Source organism: Tursiops truncatus, chromosome 2, assembly GCF_011762595.2.
Source record: "Tursiops truncatus isolate mTurTru1 chromosome 2, mTurTru1.mat.Y, whole genome shotgun sequence".
Classification (NCBI taxonomy): domain Eukaryota; kingdom Metazoa; phylum Chordata; class Mammalia; order Artiodactyla; family Delphinidae; genus Tursiops; species Tursiops truncatus.
The window spans coordinates 112547385-112563206 of NC_047035.1; the positions used below are offsets into that span (position 1 = coordinate 112547385).

A 15822-nucleotide genomic window follows, 5' to 3' on the forward strand; every position below is an offset into this window, starting at 1 on the left:
TTAGTTGTGATTTTATTGTTTTCAGCGGGTCCCCAGAACATGATAATTTACCAGAAACAAGCAAAAAGGGAGCATTCTGTTTTATTCTAATTTTTTGTTATATCTTGGTGTACTATTTTGGGGAGGTGTGTGTGTGTGTATAAGTTAAGAGCATATTTTACGGTTTAATTTTTACATTGTAGGTGAACTGTGGGCTTCATCTGGTAATTCAAACATCATCGCTTCCTGAAAAAAACAAAGTAAGATTTAAGCAGATTTGTATTTAAATTGAATATAAATTGTTTTATATTCTGCAAAATAGCATGATTTAAAGAGCAGAGTCTAAATTGGAAAATTTAAGTATATTTACTTTGGTCACTAATCTAAAGGTAATTTTTATTTTCTGCCTACACAAAGCCAACTAGTGGTTACCAAAGAAGAGAAGGAAGGGGGAGGGGCAAATTAGGGGTATAGGATTAAGAGATACAAACTACTATGTATAAAATAGATAAGCAAGAAGGATATATTGTATACCTCAGGGAACTATAACCACTGTTTTGTTATAACTTTTAATGGAGTATAATCTGTAAAAGCACTGAATCTCAATGTCGTACACTTGAAACTAATATAATATTGTAAATCAACTATACATCAATTAAAAAAATCAAACAAAACAAAACCAAAAATAAAAACCCACCTCTTTTAAAAACTGAATCTTATTTCATCCATTACAAGAGGTAAGGTGGGGTTTTTTTGACATCTAAACATTTCTTAAATCAGGACCCTTCTTAAAACTGATGGTACATCATTGTTTAATTGGGAAAGTTTTTCCTTCTTAGTAGTGGGTAAAACGATGGCATGTCTTACTACTGATGGAATCTTATAATAGATAAAATGTGATAATTTGGGGGCACATATCTAACATTCCAGAAAAAAACTGATTAGCAGTGGAAATATATTAGGCCAAATGCTATTTAGAAGTTAAGATTTGAACATGAGGTTCTTTTTCCCAGTTTGCCCATATTCTCCCTGGCATTTCCATAACTTCTGGCTTTTGATTTGATCTCTGAGATACTCGTGTTCTCCCCCCCAGCCCCAACCTCAGCTCTCAGATATACTCACCCACCTCCCACATAACTGTGTTTCAAGACACAACACAAGTTTTCCTTCTTTGACCAATTTGGACACCTCCAACTGGCACAACTCAGGTTTTTCCTAAAAAGTTGTTAAATAGGCGTCACTGAAGGAACTCTGAAGTGAAGGGCGGAATTTACAGATAAAAACCTGAGAAGGCTAAGGAGGGGCGTGAGGAAGGTGGATGGAAGGACGCCATTGGTCAAGGAGGCAGCTGTGGATTACATTATGTATCTGGAAATAAACACTTGGAAAATAGGCCATTTGATTATCTTGAATAAATAGTAGTTAGCTAGATTAATTGAAAATATTCTTTATTGTAATTGGACCTAATGGATTCCTTCCAAAGCTTTGCTGATTGATTTCATTGGACAAATCCTATTCCACTATTATACATAGTATGTTTCTAGGAACTATGTGCCTCATCCAGATTCTTTCCAAACCATTCATTTTCTCTTGTGTGGACATGTATTCTGAGAAAATACCTTAGCTCATATAATGCATAAGGATATAATGTAAATGCTATTATAATTTTTATAGTAGCATGAGAAACATCATAATTCTTTTATGATATGTATTTAGGGGTTTTGGTAGCTAATCATGAGAGGTTGTTTTGGTTTTGTTTTTCTCAGTCCTCCTATCAAATAATTTAAAATAAATTTAGAGAAAACCCTTCTTAGAAGGTTTAGATATATAATTTTATTATGTTATAATTATAATATATATATAATTATAATATGTTATAATTATATAATTATAGATATATAATTTTATTATGGACTGTTAAAGGAGTTCTAATGATAAGAACATTGTGATATTTTTTAACAGAATTTAGTTTCTATTGTATGTTTTTTGCTTTTCCTTTTGAAAAAATGATTCTTGTATTCACTGAATTGTGGTGAGAGTATGGAGGAATTGCAAGTAGCTCAGACTGGAGCCTGGTTTCATCTGACCTCATGAGACTGACTCTGATTTGTGTGTGTATGTGTGTGTGTGTGTGTGTGTGTGTGTGGTAAAATACACATCACATAAAATTTACCACTTTAACCATTTTAAATTGTACAAATCAGTGGTATTAAATACATTCACAATGTTGTGCAACCATCACCACTCTCTAGTTTCAGTTTTTATCACCCAAAAGGGAGTCCCTATACCATTAAGCAGTCTTTCATTCCACCTTCCCAACCCTCTTGGAAGCCACAAATCTGCCTTCTGTCTCTATAGATTTTTCTATTCTCAGTATTTCATAAATGGAATCACATAATATGTAACATTTTGTGCCTGGCTTTCTTCGCTTAGCATGATGTTTTCAAGGTTCATCTATGTTGTAACATATATTGGTTATTTTATGTTATTTTATAATTATATTCATTACTTTCTCCAAAAAATTTTTTTTCTTAAATAATGTTTTTTAGGTTGAATTCAAGCTAAATAAAGAAACGCCATCATTCCCTGGTCGACTTTTACAACATGATCTTGAAAGAAACTACTCAAGTAGGCAAGGTATTGTCAGAGAGCAGAGATTAGATATGGTTTATCTTCTTTAAGTAATATTGTTTAATAATGTTGAATTTCTAGATCCAAAGAGACTTGAATTAAAAATGACATCATTCATTGGTTACCAAATTGATTGGGAATTTGTTTAAATCAGAATTGATTTTATATACACAGCATAGTAGATTATTTCTAATACAGGAAAAGCTGTTGTGTTTTAGTTTGGGGTGGGTTCTGCACAAGAGAATGGGAAGGAATCTTCCAAATAATGTCTTAGAACTAGGAAAATAGCTAAATAGTGAGGGTAGGAGTATGGGAACACAGATCTTTAAGGAATAAGGAAACAGTGGAAAGAATGGAAAGTCAGGAGTAGAAAAGAAGCTACCTCTTTCCCTTACTAGCGCATATAATTATAGATATTTTATATCAAAGGCCTTAAACTTTTGTGTGCATCCCCCAAGATCTTGTTAGAAATGCAGATTCTTAGTGCTTCCCTTCCCTTGTGCCCGTCCCCATTCTGGTTTTGCAGGCCTTGGGTGGGATTTGGAAATGTGCGTTTTAGTAATGCCTCAAGTGATTCTGATGGATGTGGTTTGTGGACCACCTTTTGAAACACAGCCTCATATGATCTGGTTATATTTCTGAAATGTATTTTTCAATTCAAGGAGAAATTTTCTTTGGAAGATTTGAGTTGTTACTTGGTTGCCAACAACTGTTAGCTATCTGTAATGTGCTAGTGTTAAGCACTACAGAATCCTTACATACAGTACTGTCCCCATCTCCTAGGAGTTTATATGAGAGGGCTGATCAGTATAGGCCTCTCTAGATTGTTTATCTCACTACTGCATGAACATGTGGTGATTTTGAATATTTTATTAGTTTTCTTTTTTTGTTTTGTAACTTCTGGACTTTCCTCTTGGGCCCATCTAATCTGACATGACTTTTCTTTTTCCTATATCCTACACTCTTGTCTTGGTCAATTGCTGGACATGACATCAACCTAACTGCTGTTCCACAGTGTAAGAAGCATGTGTCTTGCCTTTTTTGGTTCGATTCAGTACGCATCTACTGAGTGTGTACTGTGTGCCAGACACTGTATTAGGCACAGAGCTATAGATGTGAACCTGAAAATTCTCAAGTAGGAATTTTTTTTATGTTTGTATTGTGAATTTCCTTCACATTTTTGATAATAAATCTTGAATTTGTTTTCTAAAACTTAAATACTTTTCCCAAGGTATTCTTGAGTTAGAGGAGGAAGTTGGTAGACAGATTTGTGTATGTCTGGCTAGGCAAGTTTATTTAAGTGTTAAAGTATTGCTAGATATTTGCTAATGAGGAAATAGTATGGCGGCACTGAATTTTGTGAACCTGAAAGATAAATAAACTCTTGTACATAAATAATGACCCATAAAATACAGATTAATTCTTTAGGGAGAAATAAATTTTTTACATTAAAAGATTTTATTCAAACTCATTCTCTGTGACATTTGTACCTGATTGTTTCCAAATGTGCCTCCTTCATAGTTCCAGTCAGTTTCATGCAAGGAAGGCCACACAGTGTGTAGCTGTTTTCTTGACTTTTGTACTCACTGTTCTTCTTCCAAAGGCACAAAACTTTGGAAAAATTGTAAGTAGCAGTTTATCAGGAAAAGTTGAGGAATCTCTATCTAGTAGACTGCATTCTGATACCCAATTATTATAATTAATTTCACCTCATCCTTATTTTTTCTATTTTTCAAAATTAATTGGACATATATAATCGCCTGTCACCATAAATTAACCAGTGGTACTCTCAGTCCAAAGTAAAGAAACTCTATGTTTTAGTTAGGCTACTTAGTCTAAAACTTGGTATGTGATTTTTTTAGGCTTTTTATATTAATGTTAAGTGTTAACCCCTGTATCCTTGAGATTTTGTAAGAGCCAGGGACTACTATACAGTAAAATCTCAGTTAACCAGACCTTAATTGATTAAATCCCTTAATTAAGAATTCTAAAATATGTCTATAGAGAGGAAGAGGCAGTGCTTGACTCTTAAGGTCATGATAAATCGTGAAAAATATAGAAACAGGATTTTGGTTACTAAAACAATCTCAAAGGTAAGGCTGAGTGGACACATATATGACCGTGTACTGTATTATCCATCCATCCAGCCAGCCATCTGTCCATCCCACTGCTCATCTCTCCAACCATCTTTCCGTCCATCCACTCACCCATCCATCCATCCATGTATCTAGGGTGCCGTGCAGTGAAGACTCTTACCAAACATAGACCATTATGCCTCTAAACACTTTGAGATCCTAATTATGAAAGAATTCATTCAGCATTTTTATACTAAAATGCAAGAATATATGATTTTCTTTTTTAACAGAAATAATATATGTAAAATGGATTTCTGATTTACTCTTAATAATGGAAAATCAGTTAGTTAATTTACTGATTGCCTAGTGAATTTAGATTCTACAAAGAATATAAAGAATGTAAAATGAACTCCGTTTCTCAAGGAGCTTATAAATTTAATTGGGAAGACAAAAGCTACATATCTGGTGAATTAAATAGTGATATATGAAATCACCAATAACAGGAAATGCTTCCATTAAAATTTTGCCACATAGTAGTGCAGTTTATATGCAGGATGAAACATTCCACATATAATGTGGGTGTTTGATACACACATATTTGTATATATATGTGGGTGTTTATATATCCACATAAATATGTGAATGTTTCAATTGCAGGTCACTCTGGTTCCCAGTCATTTAGAGCAGCGCTCCCCAACCTTTTCGGCACCAGGGACCAGTTTTGTGGAAGACAGTTTTTCCACGGTTGAGGTCGGGGGTGGGGGCATGATTCAGGTGGTAACGGAAGCAGTGGTTCACATGGTAATGCAAGCTTTGCTCTCTTGCCCACTGCTCACCTCCTGCTGTGGGGCCCAGTTCCTAACAATTGAGGGTTGGGGACCCCTGATTTAGAGTATCTTGTTTGTGGATTTTAAGGCCTTTCTATCTAATCATTCTCATATCCTGCTATTTATTGTATGATGTATGTCATACTGATCGTGATAGTAAGCTCATCATGCAGATAGTGATTTTGACTTCTGTGTATGATAAGAGCTGAAAAGTGTGAGGATGAAGTTCCTTTATTCACTGAAGTAAGTGAAATTGACTCCTTGATTATTGCCTCTATATCCCAAGTCTTATTAAATTTAAATCTGCCTTCTAAATTGAGGAATGGCTTGAAGCCTTAACAAAATAATTTTAAAAACCTAATTCTGATGCTAACAAGGGAAATCAAGGTTGTCTATTGTCTATTGTTTCAAGTTTTTCCTTTATCATATTTAGCTGACCAGATAATCCTTAATCAGTTAATCCTTACACTGGTTTTTGTTCTTTTAACCATCCAATTTTTGATTTCCAAATCAGTTTACTGACTCGTGGTTGCTTGGGTACCTTGTTAGCAACTGGTCATGTCACAAGACCAGTTCATTTATGAACATGATCTCAATTCTGAATGCTTGTACTCTAGAACATCATTATTAGTTATCTGATATTTCATGATATTCAGAAAAGTGGGATGTGAGCACTGATTATTTTGTTCAAGAAGTGAGGTATGTGATACTTTTGTTTATATCTTGCATACCTGGAGAAGTTAGCAAATACCACTGCTTTACATTTCTTTAGTATGATATATATGGAACTCGATTTTAAGATGGCTTCCCAAAGAATATGTTAGCTTCCTATATTTGGGTTCATCTTTTTGCTTTATTGGTCAGTTTAAGCAGTAGAATTCTGTGGTACCTTAAGTTCTCTTTTACTGCTTATCACTCCCATCAGCATCGATTGCTGCTTTTAGGAAATTTTCTCTTTGTAGAAGGAAATAGAGTTGATTTCTTCTGGTGTTCAAACTGGTACCTTTGACCCATTGCTCAAGTCTTACTTCATTTCTGGAACTTCCCAGCATCTTTTATTAACTATTCTACATTCTTCTAGGTCTTTAAAATGTATCTTAATATGCACCTCCCCCAAAACTCATCTGTGACCATTTTCTTTAAGTAAAAAATAACCAGACACATTTATGTGTGAAATTATAAATAGATATTGTTTTTTTATTCTGCATTTTGTGTATGTTTTTCTGTACAGTTTATTAATTTCATATATGTTTGTCCACTAGATTGAAAGCTACCTAATGGCAGGGGCAATATCTAACCAACAACCTATAAACCTCATAGGGGTGTCACATACCTTGTGGACCCTAACTACAAGCCTAACTACAAGTGTATAAGATTTATTGACATCCACTTTGGTCTCTGCAATATTCTCTACCAGTAGTAGTTGAACATACAAAGAAAAATGGATGATGTGAGGTTTACATTTGTTATCCAAAACTACTTTCTCTGTATTTCCTGTAGCAAAGTCATGTATTGTGTAGCTTTGTGATAAATTTTTTGATATTTTGAATGAGATGGAAGAGTAATAAGCCCTTCACCTCGTAATAAATCATCCTACATCTCATCCACAACAAATGTGACAGAACTATGTGGGCTGAAAATGAAAACTACCGTGGGCTCCTTATCAGCATTTGGAGATTCTTCCATTCAGACACCTTCAAAGTCCAGAATCCGGCTGGGCTGTCATAGTGCTGGCCCAAATGTATCTGGTAATGAGGGACTATCATCTCAGTTATAAGAGAGTTAAAATTTAGTATTAGGAGTCAGGTTATAAAGGGGATAAAGATAGCACTAGCGTAGTTCTATACTTTCAACCAATCTATAAGGCAAGAGAAAAATTATTTGGTATACACAGAACACATAGTTTTCGTTTGAGGAGGAAAGAAACGAGCTCAAGTTTAGTAACTAATTTCAAATATGGAGAGCTATGGAAGCTGTATTTTCTAAAAAGGATATTTGTAGGTGCCAGAGTTTTCCAAATATAAGGTGACTTTAGTTTCAAGATTTTAAAGGTTTTTCTTAATCAAGTAATTTGTATATCATTTTCAATAGGTGATCATATTAATTTGGTGAGCTCATCAATGCCATCATTTCCCATTCTCCAACGTTCTTCTGAAGAGAAAATTCTTTACTCAGACAGGTTGACCCTAGAAAGGTGAGGACAACTTACTTTTTTGACTAGATAATTTATAGACATGGTACAAGATTTGAAAGGTAAAAGAGTCTCTCTCCCTCCTCTTATTTTCCTGCTATTTAGTTCTCCTACCTAGGTATAATCACTGTTACCAGCTTTTAAATTTATCCTTCCAAGGGTATGTGGAGAAATTTTATATCTATATAATGTAAAAGAGCTTGACTATACTCTAAAACAGTACTATAGGTAAAACTTCAAAATATAGTCCTCACATGGGCTTCTCTGCCCTATCCAGTTGAGTTCCCTTTTACCTCATTGGCTCACAGCCTCCTAATCTCTCCTTCGCTCACCCTGCTACAGCCATACCTGCCTCCTTGTTGCTCCTTGAATACACCAAGCATGCTTAAACCTCAGGCCTTTTGCATTTGCTGTTCTCTCTGCCTGGAATGCTGTTCCACCACATATCTATAGACTCACTGTCTTTACCTCCTTCAGATCTTTACTCAAGTGTCGTCACCTAGGGATAGCCTTCCCTGGCCACCCTCTCCAAAGCTGTAACTCCTTCAACCCTGACTGTCCCCAGCCCCTTTCTCTGCTTTATTTTCCTTCTTAGCACTTATCACCCTCTAACATATTAAATATTTAACTTATTAAGTTTATTGTTTGTCTCCTCCCACTAGAATATAAGCTCCACAGACACTGGGAGTTTTGTTTAGTTCTGTATTTCCAGCACCTAGAACAGAACCTGGGACAAAATAAACTCTCAAAAAATTCTGAATGCATAAGTATGTTTAGGACTTGATCCCCATCTTTAAATCTAGGAAAGTATCAGCAGTAGAATGGTGGATGAAGGATTTCAGCCTTACCTTAGCACTATAACCAGCAGGGAAACTATCTCTGCTGTGCATACCTTTAGCTTAGCAGTGCGTATCTGATAGCAAATGGTTAACCAAACTTCCTAGCTTAGCAATGCCTGAGCAGTGGATTGATGGCAAATGCACTTCTCTGGTTATGTGACATGGTTCTTTGAATCATCTCAACCTCTACTGCAGAAGGCAATTACATTGAGTATTGGATGATGTTAAGTTAACTTTACGTGAAATAATTAATGTTGGAGTTTTTTTAATGCAATTAGAATGAGACTTAATTTTAATAATTACCCTGGCCAAAGTATACTGGCTTTTATATGAGTGAATTACACTTAGATCTACAATGCTTAGTTCATGGAGGCAAGAAGTGGTTCTATTTATCTTTTTCTCCTCACAACATGGGAGCATGAAGATACTACTATTAGTATTTGTAAGAGGAGGTGGACTGCTAAATCAGAACCTTATTAACTTTAAAAAATGTTTTCTAGGCAAAAGCTGACTGTATGTCCTATCATCGATGGGGAAGAACACCTTCGTCTGTTGAACTTTCAACACAATTTTATAACTCGGATCCAAAATATTTCTAATCTGCAGAGGCTAATATTCTTGGATTTATATGATAACCAGATTGAAGAAATTAGTGGGCTTTCTACTCTGAGATCCCTCCGTGTCCTTCTGTTGGGGAAAAACAGGTAATCTTTGCAGATCAGTTTTTGTTTGTTATACTTAGGACGAACATTGAATCCTATGGTGTTTAGATGGCAACTCAAAATTGAATAATACTTAAGAAACTAATAGACTGAAATTTTTGAAAGATTACTTAAATGGATTTAGATTCAGTCATAATTTGTTTTATGAGATTCAGTCTGACAATTATTCAAACCAAGTAACATTTATTAAGTGTATATTTTATTATTTCTATTGCTTTACAGTGCCATAACTTATGCGGAAGTAAATAGCAGACTTTGGCCTTTATGTTTGTTTTATTTTTTAATTTATTTTTTTATTGGAGTATAATTGCTTTACAATGGTGTGTTAGTTTCTGCTTTATAACAAAGTAAATCAGTTATTCATATACATATGCTCCCATATCTCTTCCTCTTGCATCTCCCTTCCTCCCACCCTCCCTATCCCACCCCTCCAGGCGGTCACAAAGCACCGAGCTGATCTCCCTGTGCTGTGCGGCTGCTTCCCACTAGCTATCTATTTTACGTTTGGTAGTGTACACATGTCCATGCCACTCTCTCACCTGTCACAGCTCACCCCTCCCCCTCCCCATATCCTCAAGTCCATTCTCCAGTAGGTGTGTGTCTTTATTCCTGTCTTACCCCTAGGTTCTTCATGACATTTTTTTTTTTCTTAAATTCCATATATATGTGTTAGCATACGGTATTTGTCTTTCTCTTTCTGACTTACTTCACTCTGTATGACAGACTCTAGGTCTATCCACCTCATTACAAATAGCTCAATTTCGTTTCTTTTTATGGCTGAGTAATATTCCATTGTATATATGTGCCACATCTTCTTTATCCATTCATCCGATGATGGGCACTTAGGTTCTTTCCATGTCCTGGCTATTGTAAATAGAGCTGCAATGAACATTTTGGTACATGACTCTTTTTGAATTATGGTTTTCTCAGGGTATATGCCCAGTAGTGGGATTGCTCAGTCATATGGTAGTTCTATTTGTAGTTTTTTAAGGAACCTCCATACTGTTCTCCACAGTGGCTATATCAATTTACATTCCCACCAACAGTGCAAGAGGGTTCCCTTTTCTCCACACCCTCTCCAGCATTTATTGTTTCTAGATTTTTTGATGATGCCCATTCTGACTGGTGTGAGATGATATCTCACTGTAGTTTTGATTTGCATTTCTCTAATGATTAATGATATTGAGCATTCTTTCATGTGTTTGTTGGCAGTCTGTATATCTTCTTTGGAGAAATGTCTATTTAGGTCTTCTGCCCATTTTTGGATTGGGTTGTTTGTTTTTTTGATATTGAACTGCATGAGCTGCTTATAAATTTTGGAGATTAATCCTTTGTCAGTTGCTTCATTTGCAAATATTTTCTCCCATTCTGAGGGTTGTCTTTGGTCTTGTTTATGGTTTCCTTTGCTGTGCAAAAGCTTTGAAGTTTCATTAGGTCTCATTTGTTTATTTTTGTTTTTATTTCCATTTCTCTAGGAGGTGGGCCAAAAAGGATCTTGCTGTGATTGATGTCATAGAGTGTTCTGCCTATGTTTTCCTCTAAGAGTTTTATAGTTTCTGGCCTTACATTTAGGTCTTTAACCCATTTTGAGCTTATATTTGTGTATGGTGTTAGGGAGTGATCTAATCTCATACTTTTACATGTACCTGTCCAGTTTTCCCAGCACCACTTATTGAAGAGGATGTCCTTTCTCCACTGTACATTCCTGCTTCCTTTATCAAAGATAAGGTGACCATATGTGCGTGGGTTTATCTCTGGGCTTTCTATCCTGTTCCATTGATCTATCTTTCTGTTTTTGTGCCAGTACCATACTGTCTTGATTACTGCAGCTTTGTAGTACAGTCTGAAGTCAGGGAGCCAGATTCCTCCAGCTCCGTTTTTCGTTTTCAAGATTGCTTTGGCTATTCGGGGTCTTTTGTGTTTCCATACAAATTGTGAAATTTTTTGTTCTAGTTCTGTGAAAAATGCCAGTGGTAGTTTGATAGGGATTGCATTGAATCGGTAGACTGCTTTGGGTAGTAGAGTCATTTTCACAATGTTGATTCTTACAATCCAAGAACATGGTATATCTCTCCATCTATTTGTATCATCTTTAATTTCTTTCATCAGTGTCTTATAGTTTTCTGCATACAGGTCTTTTGTCCCCTTAGGTAGGTTTATTCCTAGATATTTTATTCTTTTTGTCGCAGTGGTAAATGGGAGTGTTTTCTTGATTTCACGTTCAGATTTTTCATCATTAGTGTATAGGAATACCAGAGATTTCTGTGCATTAATTTTGTATCCTGCTACTTTACCAAATTCATTGATTAGCTCTAGTAGTTTTCTGGTAGTGTGTTTAGGATTCTCTACGTACAGTATCATGTCATCTGCAAACAGTGACAGTTTTACTTCTTCTTTTCCGATTTGGATTCCTTTTATTTCTTTTTCTGCTCTGATCGCTGTGGCTAAAACTTCCAAAACTATGTTGAATAAGAGTGGTGAGAGTGGGCAACCTTGTCTTGTTCCTGATTTTAGAGGAAATGCTTTCAGTTTTTCACCATTGATGATGATGTTGGCTGTATCACATTGATTGATTTGCGTATACTGAAGAATCCTTGCATTCCTGGGATAAACCCCACTTGATCATGGTGTATAATCCATTTAATGTGCTGTTGGATTCTGTTTGCTAGCATTTTGTTGAGGATTTTTGCATTTGTGTTCATCAGTGATATTGGCCTGTAGTTTTCTTTCTTTGTGACATCCTTGTCTGGTTTTGGTATCAGGGTGATGGTGGCCTCGTAGAATGAATTTGGGAGTGTTCCGCCCGCTGCTGTATGTTGGAATAGTTTGAGAAGGATGGGTGTTACCTCTTCTCTAAATATTTGATAGAATTCGCCTGTGAAGCTATCTGGTCCTGGGCTTCTGTTTGTTGGAAGATTTTTAATCACAGTTTCAATTTCAGTGCTTGTGATTGGTCTGTTCATATTTTCTATTTCTTCCTGATTCAGTCTTGGCAGGTTGTGCATTTCTAAGAATTTGTCCATTTCTTCTAGGTTGTCCATTTTATTGGCATAGAGTTGCTTGTAGTAATCTCTCATGATCTTTTGTATTTCTGCAGTGTCAGTTGTTACTTCTCCTTTTTCATTTCTAATACTATTGATTTGAGTCTTCTCCCTTTTTTTCTTGATGAGTCTGGCTAATGGTTCATCAATTTTGTTTATCTTCTCAAAGAACCAGCTTTTAGTTTTATTGATCTTTGCTATCGTTTCCTTCATTTCCTTTTCATTTATTTCTGATCTGATCTTTATGATTTTTTTCCTTCTGCTAACCTTAGCGTTTTTTTGTTCTTCTTTCTCTAATTGCTTTAGGTTCAAGGTTAGGTTGTTTATTCGAGATGTTTCCTGTTTCTTAAGGTAGGATTGTATTGCTATAAACTTCCCTCTTAGAACTGCTTTTGCTGCATCCCATAGACCTTGGGTTGTCGTGTCTCCATTGTCATTTGTTTCTAGGTATTTTTTGATTTCCTCTTTGATTTCTTCAGTGATCACTTCATTATTAAGTAGTGTATTGTTTAGCCTCCATGTGTTTGTATTTTTTTACAGATCTTTTCCTGTAATTGATATCTAGTCTCATAGCATTGTGGTCGGAAAAGATACTTGATACAATTTCAATTTTCTTAAATTTACCAAGACTTGACTTGTGACCCAAGATATGATCTATCCTGGAGAATGTTCCATGAGCACTTGAGAAAAATGTGTATTCTGTTGTTTTTGGATGGAATGTCCTATAAATATCAATTAAGTCCATCTTGTTTAATGTATCATTTAAAGCTTGTGTTTCCTTATTTATTTTCATTTTGGATGATCTGTCCATTGGTGAAAGTGGGGTGTTAAAGTTCCCTACTATGATTGTGTTCCTGTCGATTTCCCCTTTTATGGCTGTTAGTATTTGCCTTATGTATTGAGGTGCTCCTATGTTGGGTGCATAAATATTTACAATTGTTATATCTTCTTCTTGGATCGATCCCTTGATCATTATGTAGTGTCCTTCTTTGTCTCTTCTAATAGTCTTTATTTTAAAGTATATTTTGTCTGATATGAGAATTGCTACTCCAGCTTTCTTTTGTTTTCCATTTGTGTGAAATATCTTTTTCCATCCCCTTACTTTCAGTCTGTATGTGTCTCTAGGTCTGAAGTGGGTCTCTTGTAGACAGCAAATATATGGGTCTTGTTTTTGTATCCATTCAGCCAATCTGTGTCTTTTGGTGGGAGCATTTAGTCCATTTACATTTAAGATAATTATCGATATGTGTGTTCCTATTCCCATTTTCTTAATGTTTTGGGTTTGTTATTGTAGGTCTTTTCCTTCTCTTGTGTTTCTTGCCTAGAGAAGTTCCTTTAGCAGTTGTTGTAAAGCTGGTTAGGTGGTGATGAACTCTCTCAGCTTTTGCTTGTCTGTAAAGGTTTTACTTTCTCCATCAAATCTGAATGAGATCCTTGCTGGGTAGAGTAATCTTGATGGCAGGTTTTTCTCCTTCATCACTTTAAATATGTCCTGCCAGTCCCTTCTGGCTTGCAGAGTTTCTGCTGAAAGATCAGCTGTTAACCTTATGGGGATTCCCTTTTGTGTTATTTGTTGTTTTTCCCTTGCTGCTTTTAATATGTTTTCTTTGTATTTAACTTTTGATAGTTTGATTAATATGTGTCTTGGTGTATTTCTCCTTGGATTTATCCTGTATGGGACACTCTGTGCTTCCTGGACTTGATTAACTATTTCCTTTCCCATATTAGGGAAGTTTCCAACTATAATCTCTTCAAATATTTTCTCAGTCCCTTTTTTTCTCTTCTTCTTCTGGAACCCCTATAATTCATATGTAGGTGCGTTTAATGTTGTCCCAGAGGTCTCTGAGACTGTCCTCAGTTCTTTTCATTCTTTTTTCTTTATTCTGCTCTGCAGTAGTTATTTCCACTATTTTATCTTCCAGGTCACTTATCTGTTCTTCTGCCTCAGTTATTCTGCTATTGATCCCATCTAGAGTATTTTTACTTTCATTTATTGTGTTGTTCATCGTTGTTTGTTTCATCTTTAGTTCTTCTAGATCCTTGTTAAATGTTTCTTGCATTTTGTCCATTCTATTTCCAAGATTTTGGATCATCTTTACTATCATTATTCTGAATTTTTTTTCAGGTAGACTGCCTCTTTCCTCTTCATTTGTTAGGTCTGGTGGGTTTTTATCTTGCTCCTTCATCTGCTGTGTGTTTTTCTGTCTTCTCATTTTGCTTATTATACTGTGTTTGGTGTCTCCTTTTTGCAGGCTGCAGGTTTGTAGTTCCCGTTGTTTTTGGTGTCTGCCCCCAGTGGCTATGGTTGGTTCAGTGGGCTGTGTAGGCTTCCTGGTGGAGGGGACTAGTGCCTGTGTTCTGGTGGATGAGGCTGGATCTTGTCTTTCTGGTGGGCAGGTCCACGTCTGGTGGTGTGTTTTGGGGTGTCTGTGGACTTATTATGATTTTAGGTAGCCTCTCTGCTAATGGGTGGGGTTGTGTTCCTGTCTTGCTAGTTGTTTGGCATAGGATGTCCAGCACTGTAGCTTGCTGGTCGTTGAGTGAAGCTGGGTGCTGGTGTTGAGGTGGAGATCTCTGGGAGATTTTCGCCGTTTGATATTATGTGGAGCTGGGAGGTCTCTTGTGGACCAGTGTCCTGAAGTTGGCTCTCCCACCTCAGAGGCACAGCACTGACTCCTGGCTGCAGCACTAAGAGCCTTTCATCCACACGGCTCAGAATAAAAGGGAGAAAAAGTAGAAAGAAAGAATTAGTAGAAGTAGAAAGAAAGAAAGGAGGGAGGGAGGGAGAGAGGAAGGAAGGAGGAAAAGAAAAAAAGAAAGAAGATAAAATAAAATAAAATTAAGATAAAATATAATAAAGTTGTTAAAATAAAAAAGTAATTATTAAGAAAAAAAGAAGAAAAAATTAAAAAAAAAAACGGATGGAACCCTAGGACAAATGGTGGAAGCAAAGCTATACAGACATAATCTCATACAGAAGCATACACACTCACAAAAAGAGGAAAAGGGGAAAAAATCATAAATCTTGCTCTCAAAGTCCACCTCCTTAATTTGGGATGATTGGTTGTGTATTCATGTATTCCACAGATGCAGGGTACATGAAGTTGATTGTGGAGCTTTAATCCGCTGCTTCTGAGGCTGCTGGGAGACATTGCCCTTTCTCTTCTTTGTTTTCACAGCTCCCGGGGCTCAGGTTTGGATTTGGCCCCGCCTCTGTGTGTAGGTCGCCAGAGGGCGTCTGTTCTTCGCTCAGACAGGACGGGGTTAAAGGAGCCGCTGATTCGGGGACTCTGGCTCACTCAGGCCGGGGGGGGGAGGGGCACGGAGTGCGGGGCGGGCCTGTGGCGGCAGAGGCCGGCGTGACGTTGCATGACGTTCCAACAGCCTGAGGCGCGCCGTGCGTTCTCTCGGGAGTGACCCTGGATCCCGGGACCCTGGCAGTGGCGGGCTGCACAGGCTCCCCGGAAGGGGGGTGTGGATAGTGACCTTTGCTCACACACAGGCTTCTTGGTGGTGG

The 15822-nt window shown here is 36.6% G+C and overlaps 1 protein-coding gene across 7 annotated transcripts in view; it reads left to right on the forward strand.

Annotated features, from left to right (window-relative positions):
• Nucleotides 1–15822, forward strand: part of LRRC49 (leucine rich repeat containing 49) — a 126994-nt gene that overhangs the window by 1351 nt on the left and 109821 nt on the right. For 5 of the 7 annotated variants that reach the window (XM_073801197.1, XM_019949113.3, XM_033851927.2 and 2 more), the window contains 4 exons: nt 183–239; nt 2529–2616; nt 7604–7706; nt 9043–9246. In XM_073801197.1, the coding sequence (XP_073657298.1) occupies nt 7633–7706; nt 9043–9246 (278 nt within the window). In that variant the 5' untranslated portion in view covers nt 183–239; nt 2529–2616; nt 7604–7632. The remainder of the gene's footprint in view (nt 1–182; nt 240–2528; nt 2617–7603; nt 7707–9042; nt 9247–15822) is intronic. The other 2 variants (XM_073801196.1, XM_033851926.2) reach the window with 1 other exon arrangement.